At 35.7% G+C, this 12687-nt stretch overlaps 1 protein-coding gene across 3 annotated transcripts in view; it reads right to left on the minus strand.

The window, feature by feature from the left end:
• Positions 1–12687, minus strand: part of cnksr1 (connector enhancer of kinase suppressor of Ras 1) — a 44944-nt gene that overhangs the window by 3665 nt on the left and 28592 nt on the right. For 2 of the 3 annotated variants that reach the window (XM_028438756.1, XM_028438758.1), the window contains 8 exons: positions 12195–12319; positions 8886–9025; positions 7422–7567; positions 6247–6280; positions 5665–5840; positions 4504–4577; positions 4123–4194; positions 2908–2978 (listed from right to left, as the gene is read on the minus strand). In XM_028438756.1, coding sequence (XP_028294557.1) covers positions 2908–2978; positions 4123–4194; positions 4504–4577; positions 5665–5840; positions 6247–6280; positions 7422–7567; positions 8886–9025; positions 12195–12319 — 838 coding nt within the window. The remainder of the gene's footprint in view (positions 1–2907; positions 2979–4122; positions 4195–4503; positions 4578–5664; positions 5841–6246; positions 6281–7421; positions 7568–8885; positions 9026–12194; positions 12320–12687) is intronic. The other variant, XM_028438757.1, reaches the window with a different exon arrangement.

Below are 12687 nucleotides of genomic sequence, written 5' to 3' on the forward strand. Positions count from 1 at the left end.
ACGAGACACAAACAACGCATCACACACGATGTCAACTTCTCAATCAATCTGTTTTTTATGTGGATGGACGTGAGGGGGAAATCACCTCCCAATCAAAAACTGTTGCTCCTTTGATTCTTTGATGAATTACCTTTGATGTGTGGCACTGAAAAATAACTTTCTCCTAACTGTAAACTAAAAAACCCCAGAAGGACTTTTTCTGAGGGGAATTCTCCTCGTGATCCAGTTTTACTGGTTATTGACGCTCGCTACCCCAGTTTAATGACACACGCTGTTGGTTGATTAGTGTCACTAAATTATCTAAAGGACCGCGTGCGTGTGTGTGTGTGCATGTGTGTGTGTTTGCTTGTGTTTTTAATAGTCATTTTTGTGTAATATGTTGTCCTTCAGTGCATTTCTCTGTCATTTTTGTCGTCACTTTGGATTTTCAACATAATTGTGTGCATTTTGTGTGTTTTTGGAGTAATTTTGTTAATTTTTGTTGTCACTTTGGATTTTCAACATAATTGTGTGCATTTTGTGTGTTTTTGGAGTCATTTTGTTCATTTTTGTCGTCACTTTGGATTTTCAACATAATTGTGTGCATTTTGTGTGTTTTTGGAGTAATTTTGTTCATTTTTGTTGTCACTTTGGATTTTCAACATAATTGTGTGCATTTTGTGTGTTTTTGGAGTCATTTTGTTCATTTTTGTTGTCACTTTGGGCCTGTGTTACAAATCTAAATTGGATTCATCTCCGTTAACTGGCTTCAACTAACCAAACATTCCCTGTCAGACAGAAGCTGTACTACAACTGTTGATCACAACACGCTAATTCAAACCAAGTGATTACAGCCTCGCTACGTGCGTGTGCACAAGAAAGGGGTGGAGATTGTAGCGTCTGACCAATCAGTGGAGAGAACTGGCAGACTGAGCGTCTTTACAATGAATGGAGGAAGTTTATGATCTTAAACAAATATAATGAATATAAAACCATGATGACAGTGAAGAGAAACACACAGCAGGAGGCGGAGCTTTTATACTCGCTCGGATCTGATCCACTTCATAACTTGGTAACGACCAGGTTGCTGAAGTTTAACATGATGAATAATTAAAATCCATAAGTTAAACCAAAGGCAACCCAGAAAAGACAGGAATGAGGGAACTCAGACAGGAAGCTGCTGATACTGTTAATGTGTAACAGCACAAGATGATTTATGATATTAATCCATTGGATGATAAACGGACAGCGCTCTGCAGTTAAACTTTATTACAGCACACACGTGTTTCTATTCAAGTGGACCTCTATCACACACACTGGGATGAGAACACATTGTGCATGTTCCTGCTGATAATGTCAGCACCAGAGTATTAATTAATTAATTAATTACTGACTTCTGCACCAGATCATTAATTAATTAACTAATTAATTAATTGATGACTTCAGCTGTCTGCACACACGTATCGACACAGGCTTCATCAGCTGACTGTAAATCAGTTCATTAGATATAAATCTATATCTTTCCTAAAGGACGTCATCAGTAAATCTATAATTAATAACCTTCTTTATAAACTCAGCCGTCAGATCTGCACCAACCAGGATCATCTAACAATGGGCAGGTCGTTTTCTAAGAGATCTGATTGGTCAGGAGGCGGGGCTTTAGGACTCACCAACATCCAAGCCAGACCAGGTTAGCTGTGCAGCATTAGTTGCCATAGTGATTTAGCTTCTACGAGGTTTGTAGTCCAGCACACACTGATTAAATCCTGGAAGTTAGCGTGATAAGAGGTCATCTAGATTCATAGTACACCCACTTTGGGTTTTCTGAATAATTTTGTGGGTTTTTTTGTCATTTCTGTGTATTTTTGCTGTCGTTTTTAGTTTGGAAGTCAGTTTTGTGTGCTTTTGTTGTCCTTTTTTGTATTTTTCTGTGATTTTGTGTGTCACTGTAGTCATTGGAGGCGTTAGGTTTGTGGGTGGCCTCACATCCACATTTATATGACAGCTTTACTCTTCACTCGTTCCAATGTTGAGTATGAAAACTTTGATTTGTTTGGATTAGATTTCGTGATATTGAAGGTGTTCTGTAAACGAGATCAAATCTTTCTCTCTTTGATTCAACGATGCCTTCTGGGTTTTTTGTGTGTGTGTGTGTGTGTGTGTGTGCGTGTGTGTGTGTTTTACAGTTTTTCCCTGCAACTTTTATAACAGCAGAGCCATAAAAATGTGATTGTATCTGATCTGAGGGTCACATGATCAACATTCATCATGTCAGTATTTAGAATAAAGACCAATCAGAGCATTAATTCTTTATTCATTCTATAGTGTATTTTTGTTGTTATTTGATGTGTTTTGTCGAGTCACTATGTGTGTTGTTGATGTTTTTGCTTGAGTCATCATTTTTTTTGTATTTTTTATTCTCCTTTTGTCTGTTATATCTGTGTTTTTCTCATTGTTTTGTGTGTTTACTGAGTCATTTTCTGTTATTCACGTGTATTACTGTTGTTATTTTGAGTATCATTGTTGTTCTTTTATATATTTCATATATATATATTTGTCCCTAGTAACAGATAGCGCTACATGGGTGTGAAAAGTGTGAAAAGACTAGTTTCTAGAGCTTTCAGGAATCAAATATTCATTCATTTAGCTCTGCCTGTGGATCTTTTGCTGATGTATGTGAAGCCTTTCTCTCTTGTTTTGGATGTCATTGTTTTTGCCAGTGATTTACTGTTGACTAATATTATTTTTATTATTATTATGTCACTCAAACCGGTTGAGGCAGCGCTGTCAACGCTAACTGTGGTACTGCTGCAGGCTTCATCCAGTTAGAGGGAATTTTTCCTCTAAACCAAAGCTTACCTTGGGTTTGACACGATATAGTTGAATTTGCTACAAACTGGTGGAAACATGTAGAATGTATTTGCTCACCTTCTTCACTGTCGGGGTTTTTGGAGAACTTCCTGTGCTTTTGTATGGCAGCAATCAGAGAATTTAGCCATCTGTGCAGAAAACAAGGAAAATAATTAAATTATTTTTTAATGCATTTTGTCATCGTTTTGTGTGTCTTTTGGAGTTATTCTGTGTTTTTGTGTCTGTTATGAGTCAATATTTTGTATCTTTATTCTCTGTTTGTTTGTTTTTCTGTTATTTTTTTAAACATTTGTCATCTTTTGTGTGTTTTTTTCAGTAATTCTTTGTGCTTTTGTTGCCTTTCTTTGTCTTATGAGTCATTCAATGTATGTATGTATGTTTTCTTTATTCATTTAAGTGTAGTTTTGTTGTTTGGTGTGTTTTTTGAGTCATTTTTTGTATTTTATTCTTCGTTCTCTTTTTTTTATTTATTGTCTTGTGTGTTTTTTGAGTCATTCTGTGTGTTTTTCATATTTTTGTGTGTGTTATGAGTCAATATTTCGTATTTTTATTCTCCGTTTGTTTGTTTTTCTGTTATTTTTTTGAACATTTATCATCTTTTGTGTGTTTTTGGAGTCATTCTTTGTGTTTTTGTTGCCATTGTTTGTCTTATGAGTCATTCAATGTATGTATGTATGTTTTCTTTATTGATTTAAGTAGAGTTATGTTGTTGTTTGGTGTGTTTTTTGAGTTATTTTGGATATTTTTGATGTTTTTATGAGTCATTTTTTGTATTTTTATTCTTTGTTCGAGTCATTCTGTGTGTTTTTTATGTTTTATGTCAATATTTAGTATTTTTATTCTCTTTTCGTCTGTTTTTCTGGTATTGTTTCTATTTTTGTCATCATTTGTATATTTTTTGTGTCATTATGTGTGTTTTTGATGTTTTTGTGGGTGTTATGAGTCAATCAGGAAATGAAAACAATGTTTTTCTGTTAATTCTATGCATTTTTGTCATTTTTTTGGGGGTTTTTGATGTCAATCTTTGTGCTTTTGTTGCCTTTGTTTGTCTTATCAGTCATTCAAGCAGTGAAAAATAGGTGTTGATGTAATTTTAAAATAAATTTGTTGTTGTTTGTCAATCATTTTCTTTAGTTTTCTTTCCTTTTCTGCATTAATGAGGCTGTTCTCACAGCCTGTAGGGGGCGATGCTGACCAAGAAAGACTAAAAGAGTGAACATAAACTTACACTCTCTACACAGGAAATATCATTCATGATAATTTTCCATTTACCTTCCCATGTCGCTGACGTTATCTGCAGCAAAGATGAAGTTTTGAAATTTCTGATGGCACATTTGGAAAACACTGGTGGAGGAAAAACAGAAAAGCACAAAAAAAAACCCAAAATGAATGAAAATCATGCTGAGATTCTACAAATGATGATCAAAGCTTTTGGTTTGAAAAAGGTGAATTTCCAGGATGAAAAATAGCGTCACACACAGACTATATGCTCCATAAATCCATTACATTATCCATCTCTCACCGTGCAGCGACACAATAAAGCCTGTGTTTCAGACGAGAAGCCTGAAATACCTTTCACTACATCGGTTATAAAGCTGTTATCTACACCTTTAAACTCTGAGGAAAAATGGGGATTTAAAGGTGGTTTCTTACTATTTTCTCTTGTGTTCTCCAGCACTTTCTATGTTATAGCTGGCAATGTTAACCAGACCCTCGGCCTTTTCATCCTGAGGACAACAACAACAAAAAAAACAGAAAACACTTCATTAAGGACAGAAAGGCACTTTGAGAACTTCATATAAAATAAAACACAGGTCAGCATTGTTTAAACTGGTTTCCACTGATTTTTGTTGTTGGGTATGTTTTTTGGAGTGTGTTTGATGTTTTTGTGTTTCTTAAAAGTCTTTTTTTTTTTTTTTTAATATTCTCTTTTTTTCTTGTTATTTTTGTGTGTTTTTATCATTGTTTTGTGTGTTTTTGGAGTTATTCTGTGCATTTTTGTTGCTTTTGTATGTGTTAGAAGACATTTTTTTGTGTTTTTGTTGTCATTTTGTGCGTTTTTGGAGTCGTTCTGTGCTCTTTTGTTTGCGTTAGGAGTCATTTTTTGTATTTTTGATGTTGTTTTGTGTTTTTTGAGTCATTCTGTGTATTTTTGTTGCTTTTGTTTGTGTTGTGTCAGTCTTGTATTTTTATTGTCGTTTTATGTGTTTTTGGAGTTATTCTATGTATTTTTGTTGCTTTTGTTTGTGTTAGAAGTAATTTTTTGTATTTTTTATTGCCATTTTGTGTGTTTTTTGGAGTCATTCTGTGTGTTTTTCTGGCTTTTGTATGTGTTACGAGTCATTTTTTTTTAATGTTTGGTTGCCATTTTGTGTGTTTTTGGAGTTATTCTGTGTATTTTTGTTGCTTTGTTTGTGTTAAGAGTCATTTTTTGTATATTTTTTTGTCCTTTTGTGTATTTTCATTGTTATTCTGTCTATTTTTGCTGTTTTTGTTCACGTTATGAGTCCCTTTTGTATTTTTGTTGTCAATTTGTGTGTTTTCCTGTTATTTTACATTATCAACATTCATGTCAGCATTTAGAACAATGATCAAGCTCAGCATTAGAACAGAACAAAGGGTTTGTGTATTTTTGTTGCTTATTTTGGAGTCATTTTTGCTGTTTCTGTTATTTATGTGTATTGTTGTGGTCATTTTGAGTATTTGTCTTGTTATTTGGTTTATTCTTTTGTAATGATGTATATTTTTGTTTTGTCATTGAGTTTCTATTCTGTGCGTTTACTTTGGGGGCCACCAGGTCACTTCTTCGCTCACCTGTTGGCTGGTGTACCAGTAAAGGGACGGCCCTTTGAGGACAAACCAGAAGCGTTGCCATTTCTGAGGAATGAAAACGCTGCTTTCTTTCCTTTTCTTCCACAGCCAGCCGTCACAGTCGGGATGAGCTAACTCACGACAGGAGATACGGCGCCGACTCATCGCCGTCGTCATTCCTGGGAGGACAGAAATAACTAAGAATTACTTAGCGTTACTTAAATACAGCGGATAATCAGCTGTTTCTAGAATTTACACTACATTTACATTTATACAATTTACAAAGGGCATTTATAAAAATTGCACACAATTATTATTTTTAATAAAGCCTAGTTTTATTGTGATTCCCCAATGGATGTATTCCACATAAAACATAATCCGTGCTAAATAATAATGTTTCAAGAAAAACATGCATATTTGACAGGAAAAGATTACGCTACATGTAGTGTCAATGGATGCAGACGAGTGGGGGGAAGAATAAATAAATGACTAAATTAAAAAAGGAATATACGATTTTAAAAATAAAAATATAGGAAAACCGATAAGATTGCCCATCTCTATTTCACACACGAGTCCATTTCTTACCTTTTGTGGGGCTCTTTTTTGTGTCCTTATTCCCCTGAAAATACAAGAGAATATCTTCTGTCAAATTTACTGAAATTGATTGTTAATGGTCCTATGTTATAGAAATGTCACTTTTTTAATGGTTTTATATCAGTAATATACAGTATAACTTCATGGTCTCATTATGAGGCTCCAAAAGTTAAAATAAATGATTCCGCCACCGTTTGCCGTCATAAGAGGAATAACTCCTCCTACTCCCCGCCCTCTCGCCTTCCCACAGGGAGATAAGCTCCGCCCTCACCATTTAATTTGCACTAAACACACGTGAAGAAGACAAGACGAGCCTCAGCTTAGCCTCTTAGGATCCAGTGGATGGATTTTATCTGCTGGTTGTTACCAAACATGCTTTGGAAACATGGGTCTGTAGCTTAACTTAGCTTAGCTTAGCTTAGCTTAAGAACTCTGGATAAAGCTTGACGCGCTTTGCTTTGTGAAGATGTAAGTTCATATCATTTTGTGTTTCTTTCACTGCATAAGCCTAACTAGCATGATAAGCTGTTAAAATGTCAGTGTAGCTTTAGCACAGAAGCTAACATGACTCGGCTACTGCTACTAAAGCTAGATACTTCTGAGACCTGTGTGAAATGGTATAAAAAGCAGTAGATAGGGTGACAAGATTTTTAAAACTCAAAACCAGGAGAGTAATTTAACCAAAGAAGACGACAGATTTTTAAAAGAAACAATTTTGCACGCATGCTTTTATTTGTGAAGGAAAAAGGTCACATAAATTACATTTTTTAAAATTTCTTCCTTTTGGATGAAATGTATTATTGCAACGGCTGAACCAAATTTAAAGTGGCCATCAGTACAAAACAAAACAAAAAGCACCATTTTAAGTTATCATAAAATAGTTTTAAATAATTTATTTTTCTGTGTTTTTATCATTGTGTGTGTATTTTTGGTGTCATTCTGTGTGTTTTTGGAATTATTCTGTGTTCTTTTGTTTGTGTTAGAAGTCATTTTTTTGTATTTTTTTGTCTTTTTATGTGTTTTTGGAGTTATTCTATGTATTTTTTGGTGCTTTTGTTTGTGTTAGGAGTAACTTTTTGTAATTTTTATTGCCATTTAGTGTGTTTTTGGAGTCATTGTGTGTATTTTTGTAGCTTTTGTTTGTGTTAGGATTGTTCTCCTCTCACCGTGTGTCCTCCCATCTCAGGGCAGGAGCTGACGCTGGCTCTCTCCTGAAAGAACGGGTGCGGTGACGGCGTCCTCGGTGAAGGGGAGCGGTCTCTTCTCAGTCCTGGGGAAAGTCTGGCACCTTCTAAACTGAGAAGATCCCCTGCTGCGCAGAAACAACAACACAAATGTACCTATTATTATCATTCTGATTATTATTTTATAAGAAGACATCACAACAGAGATATGCATTGGTGATCTTTCTTTCTTTTCATTATTTAAGTATTTCATTTTTGGTAGCGTATGATAAGGTGTTTGTATGACAAAGACCTAAAACTGAGCTGAATTTAGCCAATGTATAAACTTCCTGGTTGGCGTTAAACACATTTTAGTTCTGGGGCTCAAATACAAGCCAGTTTTATTTTAAATAACTGCAGATTATAGGCATAGAAAATGCATTATTTCAACATTATTTTGCCCTATAGTTTGCACTTCTACGTATAAATGACGATTTCCAAGCACTAACTGACTGATCTCAAGATTTCCTTGATATTGTGCCTATTTTTTATTCAATTTATGGAATAATTTGTTGAAAGAACTCCTTTTTCTTTCCAAACAGCCTGTAATTTTCTTCAATTCGAGACTAAAAATGACTGCATTCAAGTTGTGAGAAACTTGGGAAATCTGTGAGCCCAGCAAATATTGTGGCGTTTCATTGACCTTGTGTATTTGGAGAGGCCGAGGAATTGGAGGCCATAAGACTTGGAATTTGGCCCCTGGGCCTTGAGTTTGACCCGTGTGCTGTAGAGGTTTATTCCCACTCAGTATGTTGTGATAAAATATTGCAATCTAAAGTAAAAACCTAAAAAATGTTGTTTTATAGGAGGTTGTCGAGTCTGGGAAACAATATTAATTAAAGATTAAAGATTACTGAAACCAACTTCCTGTTGAAAGGGAGTTTTTTTTCTTCCCACTGTAGCTGATGCATGTTCATGTGGATTTTTCTCGTTTTTTCCTCTTAAGAATTTCATATTTTGAGCGCACTGAGATGACTACTGTTGTAATTTACGCTATATAAATAAAGTTGAATTGAATTGGAATTAGGTGGAAAAATAAGATGGTTATTGATCTGTTTTTACTGTGAGTTAAAGTCAAACAAATTGAAGTTCATTTTTGATGTGTCTCTCATGTAAATCTAAAATTACTGCTATAATAAAATAATAACATAAAAATGATTATGATTATTTAACACAACGCTGACTGGTGTGTAATTAATAACAGCTGACGATCTCTTAAAAAAAAAAAAAAAAAAACCCCAAAAAAACAGATTTCTTCTAAAAATGTTACTTCATGTTTTTAGCATTTCAAAATAAAATGTATTTCCTTTCAGGGTGAGATAGGCTGCCTCTTAGTAAAGCTTTCTGTGCGGTTTTTTTTTTCCTGTTCTACACAGCGCTGCCAGAAGAAGGAAAACGTCGTCTCACCTGAGGCTGAACGAGGCGACAGCGTCCCCTGTTGGTTGTGCTCTGCAGTCGGACTTCCTGTCGCCTCCTTGTCAGGAGAAAGCTCTGATTCCTCCTGTCCCATAGGCTGCTGCTGTACCTCTGGCCCCTGTATCGCTCTCCTGTAGCAGAACACACACAGGTACAGATCAACCTGAGTGTGTGTGTGTGTGTGTGTGAGGCTGCAGTACATAGGCGGAGTTTGAAAAAATAGAATTAAACATATCCCACCCAGAAAAATATGGTTAAAAAGACGTTTTTGCCACACGTCTAAACGTCAATAAAAGGTGAAGCGCCATCTTTTTCTGGTCGTATACTATACACTCAATATGAATTTAGTTAGTTAGTTAATGAATTAATTCAAAGTTTTATATCTTATCTTCCCAGGATGTAAGGATCAGATTTGGGCTGTTATGTTTTGTGTTAAGTGTTGTTACAATACCTTTTCTTCTTATTTTTTGGCTAATTTGGTCCAGATTATCCCAAATAAAAGGGTTAAAATTGTTGAGCTACTTACCCAGAATAAGAACTTCCTATTTGGGCCACGCTTGGACCAAATGTGCCAAATCTGTCCAATAACAAACCATTTTCAACAACTACTGTATATTGTGGATAAACGTGGACCTAGTTGGACGACTTGAGAGCAACTCAATTTCTGCAAAGCTAAATTTGGACCAATTCTGATGGTCAAAAATGACTAAATAAGGGCTAAAATTCAACTGTGTTGGACGGTCCAAAAAAACCAAACTCAATTTCAACGACTGTGTTTGGGTTAAATCAATAAAGCTAAAACAGACCAACCACATTTAGCCCAAAAAAAGAGCGACTAATTGACGTTGGGTGGGATAGACCGTCCTGAGATTCACGCCAACCAAAATGTGTGTAACATACATAATAATGCAAAAATTATTAGTTCCATAATTGATAATGTTGACGACAAAAATGAGCATTGACGAGTCGTTTAATAATGTCTACGGTCCTGAATGCGGGTCAACATACATGTTCTCACACTTTCACGCTCGTAAAGGATGAAATACGTCTCAAATACAGTACAGCAGCGTATCACAAGTATCATATAGCGTTTGAAAGCTTAGAATCTTTAGTTTTTAGCCATGCAAACCATAACAAAAAATGGAGACAAAAAAAAGCCAGCCCTCCTCACCTTTATCAAAAGTAGTCTCAAAATTTTCCAAAAACATTCAAAAATCCAACGATACCAAGCATTTGGTCCAAAACACAGTAAAACTGCTACAAACAAATAACATGTTACGTCCTATTGACAAGAAGAAAGAAGCTCCGCCCTGATTTCTTATTACGTTTTTTTCTCTGAGTGTCATTAAAAATCCTCATTTTTAGATTCATGTTGTAAATTCATGATAAAATCAGGCCAGCGGCCGCTTTCTGCTTCATTTTTGCTGCGGTAACCGTAACATGAACTGCTTACATTGTATGGAATGATTGCGCAACAGAAGAAGAACCAAGTCACATGATTCGCGCGACCAAAAAAAATAACTAGTATTTGTATATTATGTACATTATATTAAGAATTGTGTTTTTTTCAGATTAATTTGAAACTCTGCATGTGCTGTAGTACATCTATGATACAGACAGACAGACAGACAGACAGACAGAAACCTACAGGCTCTCATTTACAGACAGAATCCATTCCACCCACAAAGCAGAAGCAACAACACCCACTCGCTTCATTTATCAAAGTCCACCTGTTCTCCATCACATCTCATCCTCCCTTCTGCCATGTTTAATCCACCTCTTTTATGTCATTCCTAATCTTTCCAAGTCCCGTCATATCTTATCTTCTCCCACATCTCCTTCACCTCGTAGCTGTGGGTGTGATGAGTCTTTTACAGAATGACCTCGTGGTAAACCCAGCATTTACTGGCAGATTAACCATGTCAAAGGGGTCGAGGGTTTGCTGGTAATCCAGTGGATTAACGTTCGATGTGACTTGATCTGTCATTGAGGTGCAGAGAGAGCACTGATGATTATATCAGCGTTATTTAACATCCACCTTCAATTAATAACAGGACGAGGAAGAGTTTGAATAAACGTTATTTCACGCGTTTTACATCTATATGTGGTGTGTATTGGGGTGGGGGCGATGGACAGAGTTCACGATACGATGCAAACGACGATAATGGACTCACGATGTATGGACGGACACCACCAGTTTAGTTTTTCTCCAAAAATCTAAATGAAATGATCCGGAGTCTGAAATGAAAAACAAATTAGCCTTTTCACGCTCTCGGAAATCTCGCGCGCGTTCAGTTCTCACGCATGAGGTCAAAGGTCAAGAGGGATAAACTCGCCATATCTGACGTAAACAGCGAGTCTGACAGAGATTTAGATCATTTTTTTTCCCTGTTGGAGCATTGATTCTTTGACAAAAAATAGGCAGTGGCTATCCGTACGGGTGCCGTATTAATATACCGACATTCTATTCGTACACAGCGCCCCTCATTGGCCAGTTTAGGCCGCGTGACTAAGACTAAACTTAACCGTAAACCTAACTCTATATAGGGTGATAACCTAAACCAAACCTAACCCTAACCCTAAGACGCTACGTACGTGTACTTCGGTAAACGAACCAATAGCTATTCGTACGATACGGTAACCGTACGAATAGACACTTTCTATTATGTATGAGGTGCAGAAGGTGTTTTAGGTGCATTCAAAAAAAAAAAAGTCAATAAGTGAAATAGTTATTAAATGGTTTGCTGTTTTCAAGGTATTCACTATTTGCATGTCACAATACAATATATCGAGATATATTGTATTGTATATTCTGATCCCGACAATACAATATATCCCGATACTAAACAATACTATATATATATATTGCAATATTGATAATTACAAATTTTACCTTTACAAGTACAAAATGGTATGAAATGTGATTTATTTCATTTCTAGAACAATTAAAGTGTAACTAACTGTAATTCAAGTACCAATATCAAAAACAGGTGACATGTTTATCAAACTGTCAAATTACATTTTTCAATAAAAAAGTTTAACTTTTGCTTCTCCAACAGATTGTGATTCTGTTAAGTTCTTAAATTATTTAAAAAACGTAACCATATAATCTATAAAAATGTCCAGTATGTTTTATCAAAATAAAGTGTGATCAACGTCCAGTTAAAATGTCGAAGTTTATGTACTATGCGTATATTGGCGCAATAAAATGAGGTTTTTTGTTGTTAAAAAACATTGATTTGGACTTTTTTTTTGGGATAAACGTGTAGTTGTTCGACACAAAGTAATTCAAGTTCTCACCTAAAAGACAAGGACCTGACAGACGCTGCTACTCTCTCAAACAGGGAGTGCCTTGGATTCCTGTCCTCCTCTTCGTCCTCGTCCTCCTCCTCAGACCTTTGGTTTCTCTCTTCCTCTTCCTCCTTCTGAAAACCCCACGAGGAAAAAATAAACAACAACAAACTGAGTCTGAGTTTGTGTCTGTGAAACAAGCGTTAGTTCCGTTATTATGAGCTGTGATTAGCATGGTGTGTTCACGTTCAGTGTGGTTTTAAGATGAGAGACGGTCGTCATAGCGACCATTGAGGAAGTGTTGGTGGAAACAGACCCCAGGGGGCGTGGTTGGTCCGTGTCCAAAGGGGAATGTGATGGAAAACATCACTGATGTGAGGAAACATCTCATGTACAGTAATAGTAAATAAAAACTGTCTGCTCAGGCTTTAAGAAAAAAATACATGAAATATGATTCAAATGTTTAACCTTAATCTTTCATTTCTTGAATTTCATATGAAAA

This window comes from Gouania willdenowi, chromosome 22 (assembly GCF_900634775.1).
Source record: "Gouania willdenowi chromosome 22, fGouWil2.1, whole genome shotgun sequence".
Lineage (NCBI taxonomy): Eukaryota > Metazoa > Chordata > Actinopteri > Blenniiformes > Gobiesocidae > Gouania > Gouania willdenowi.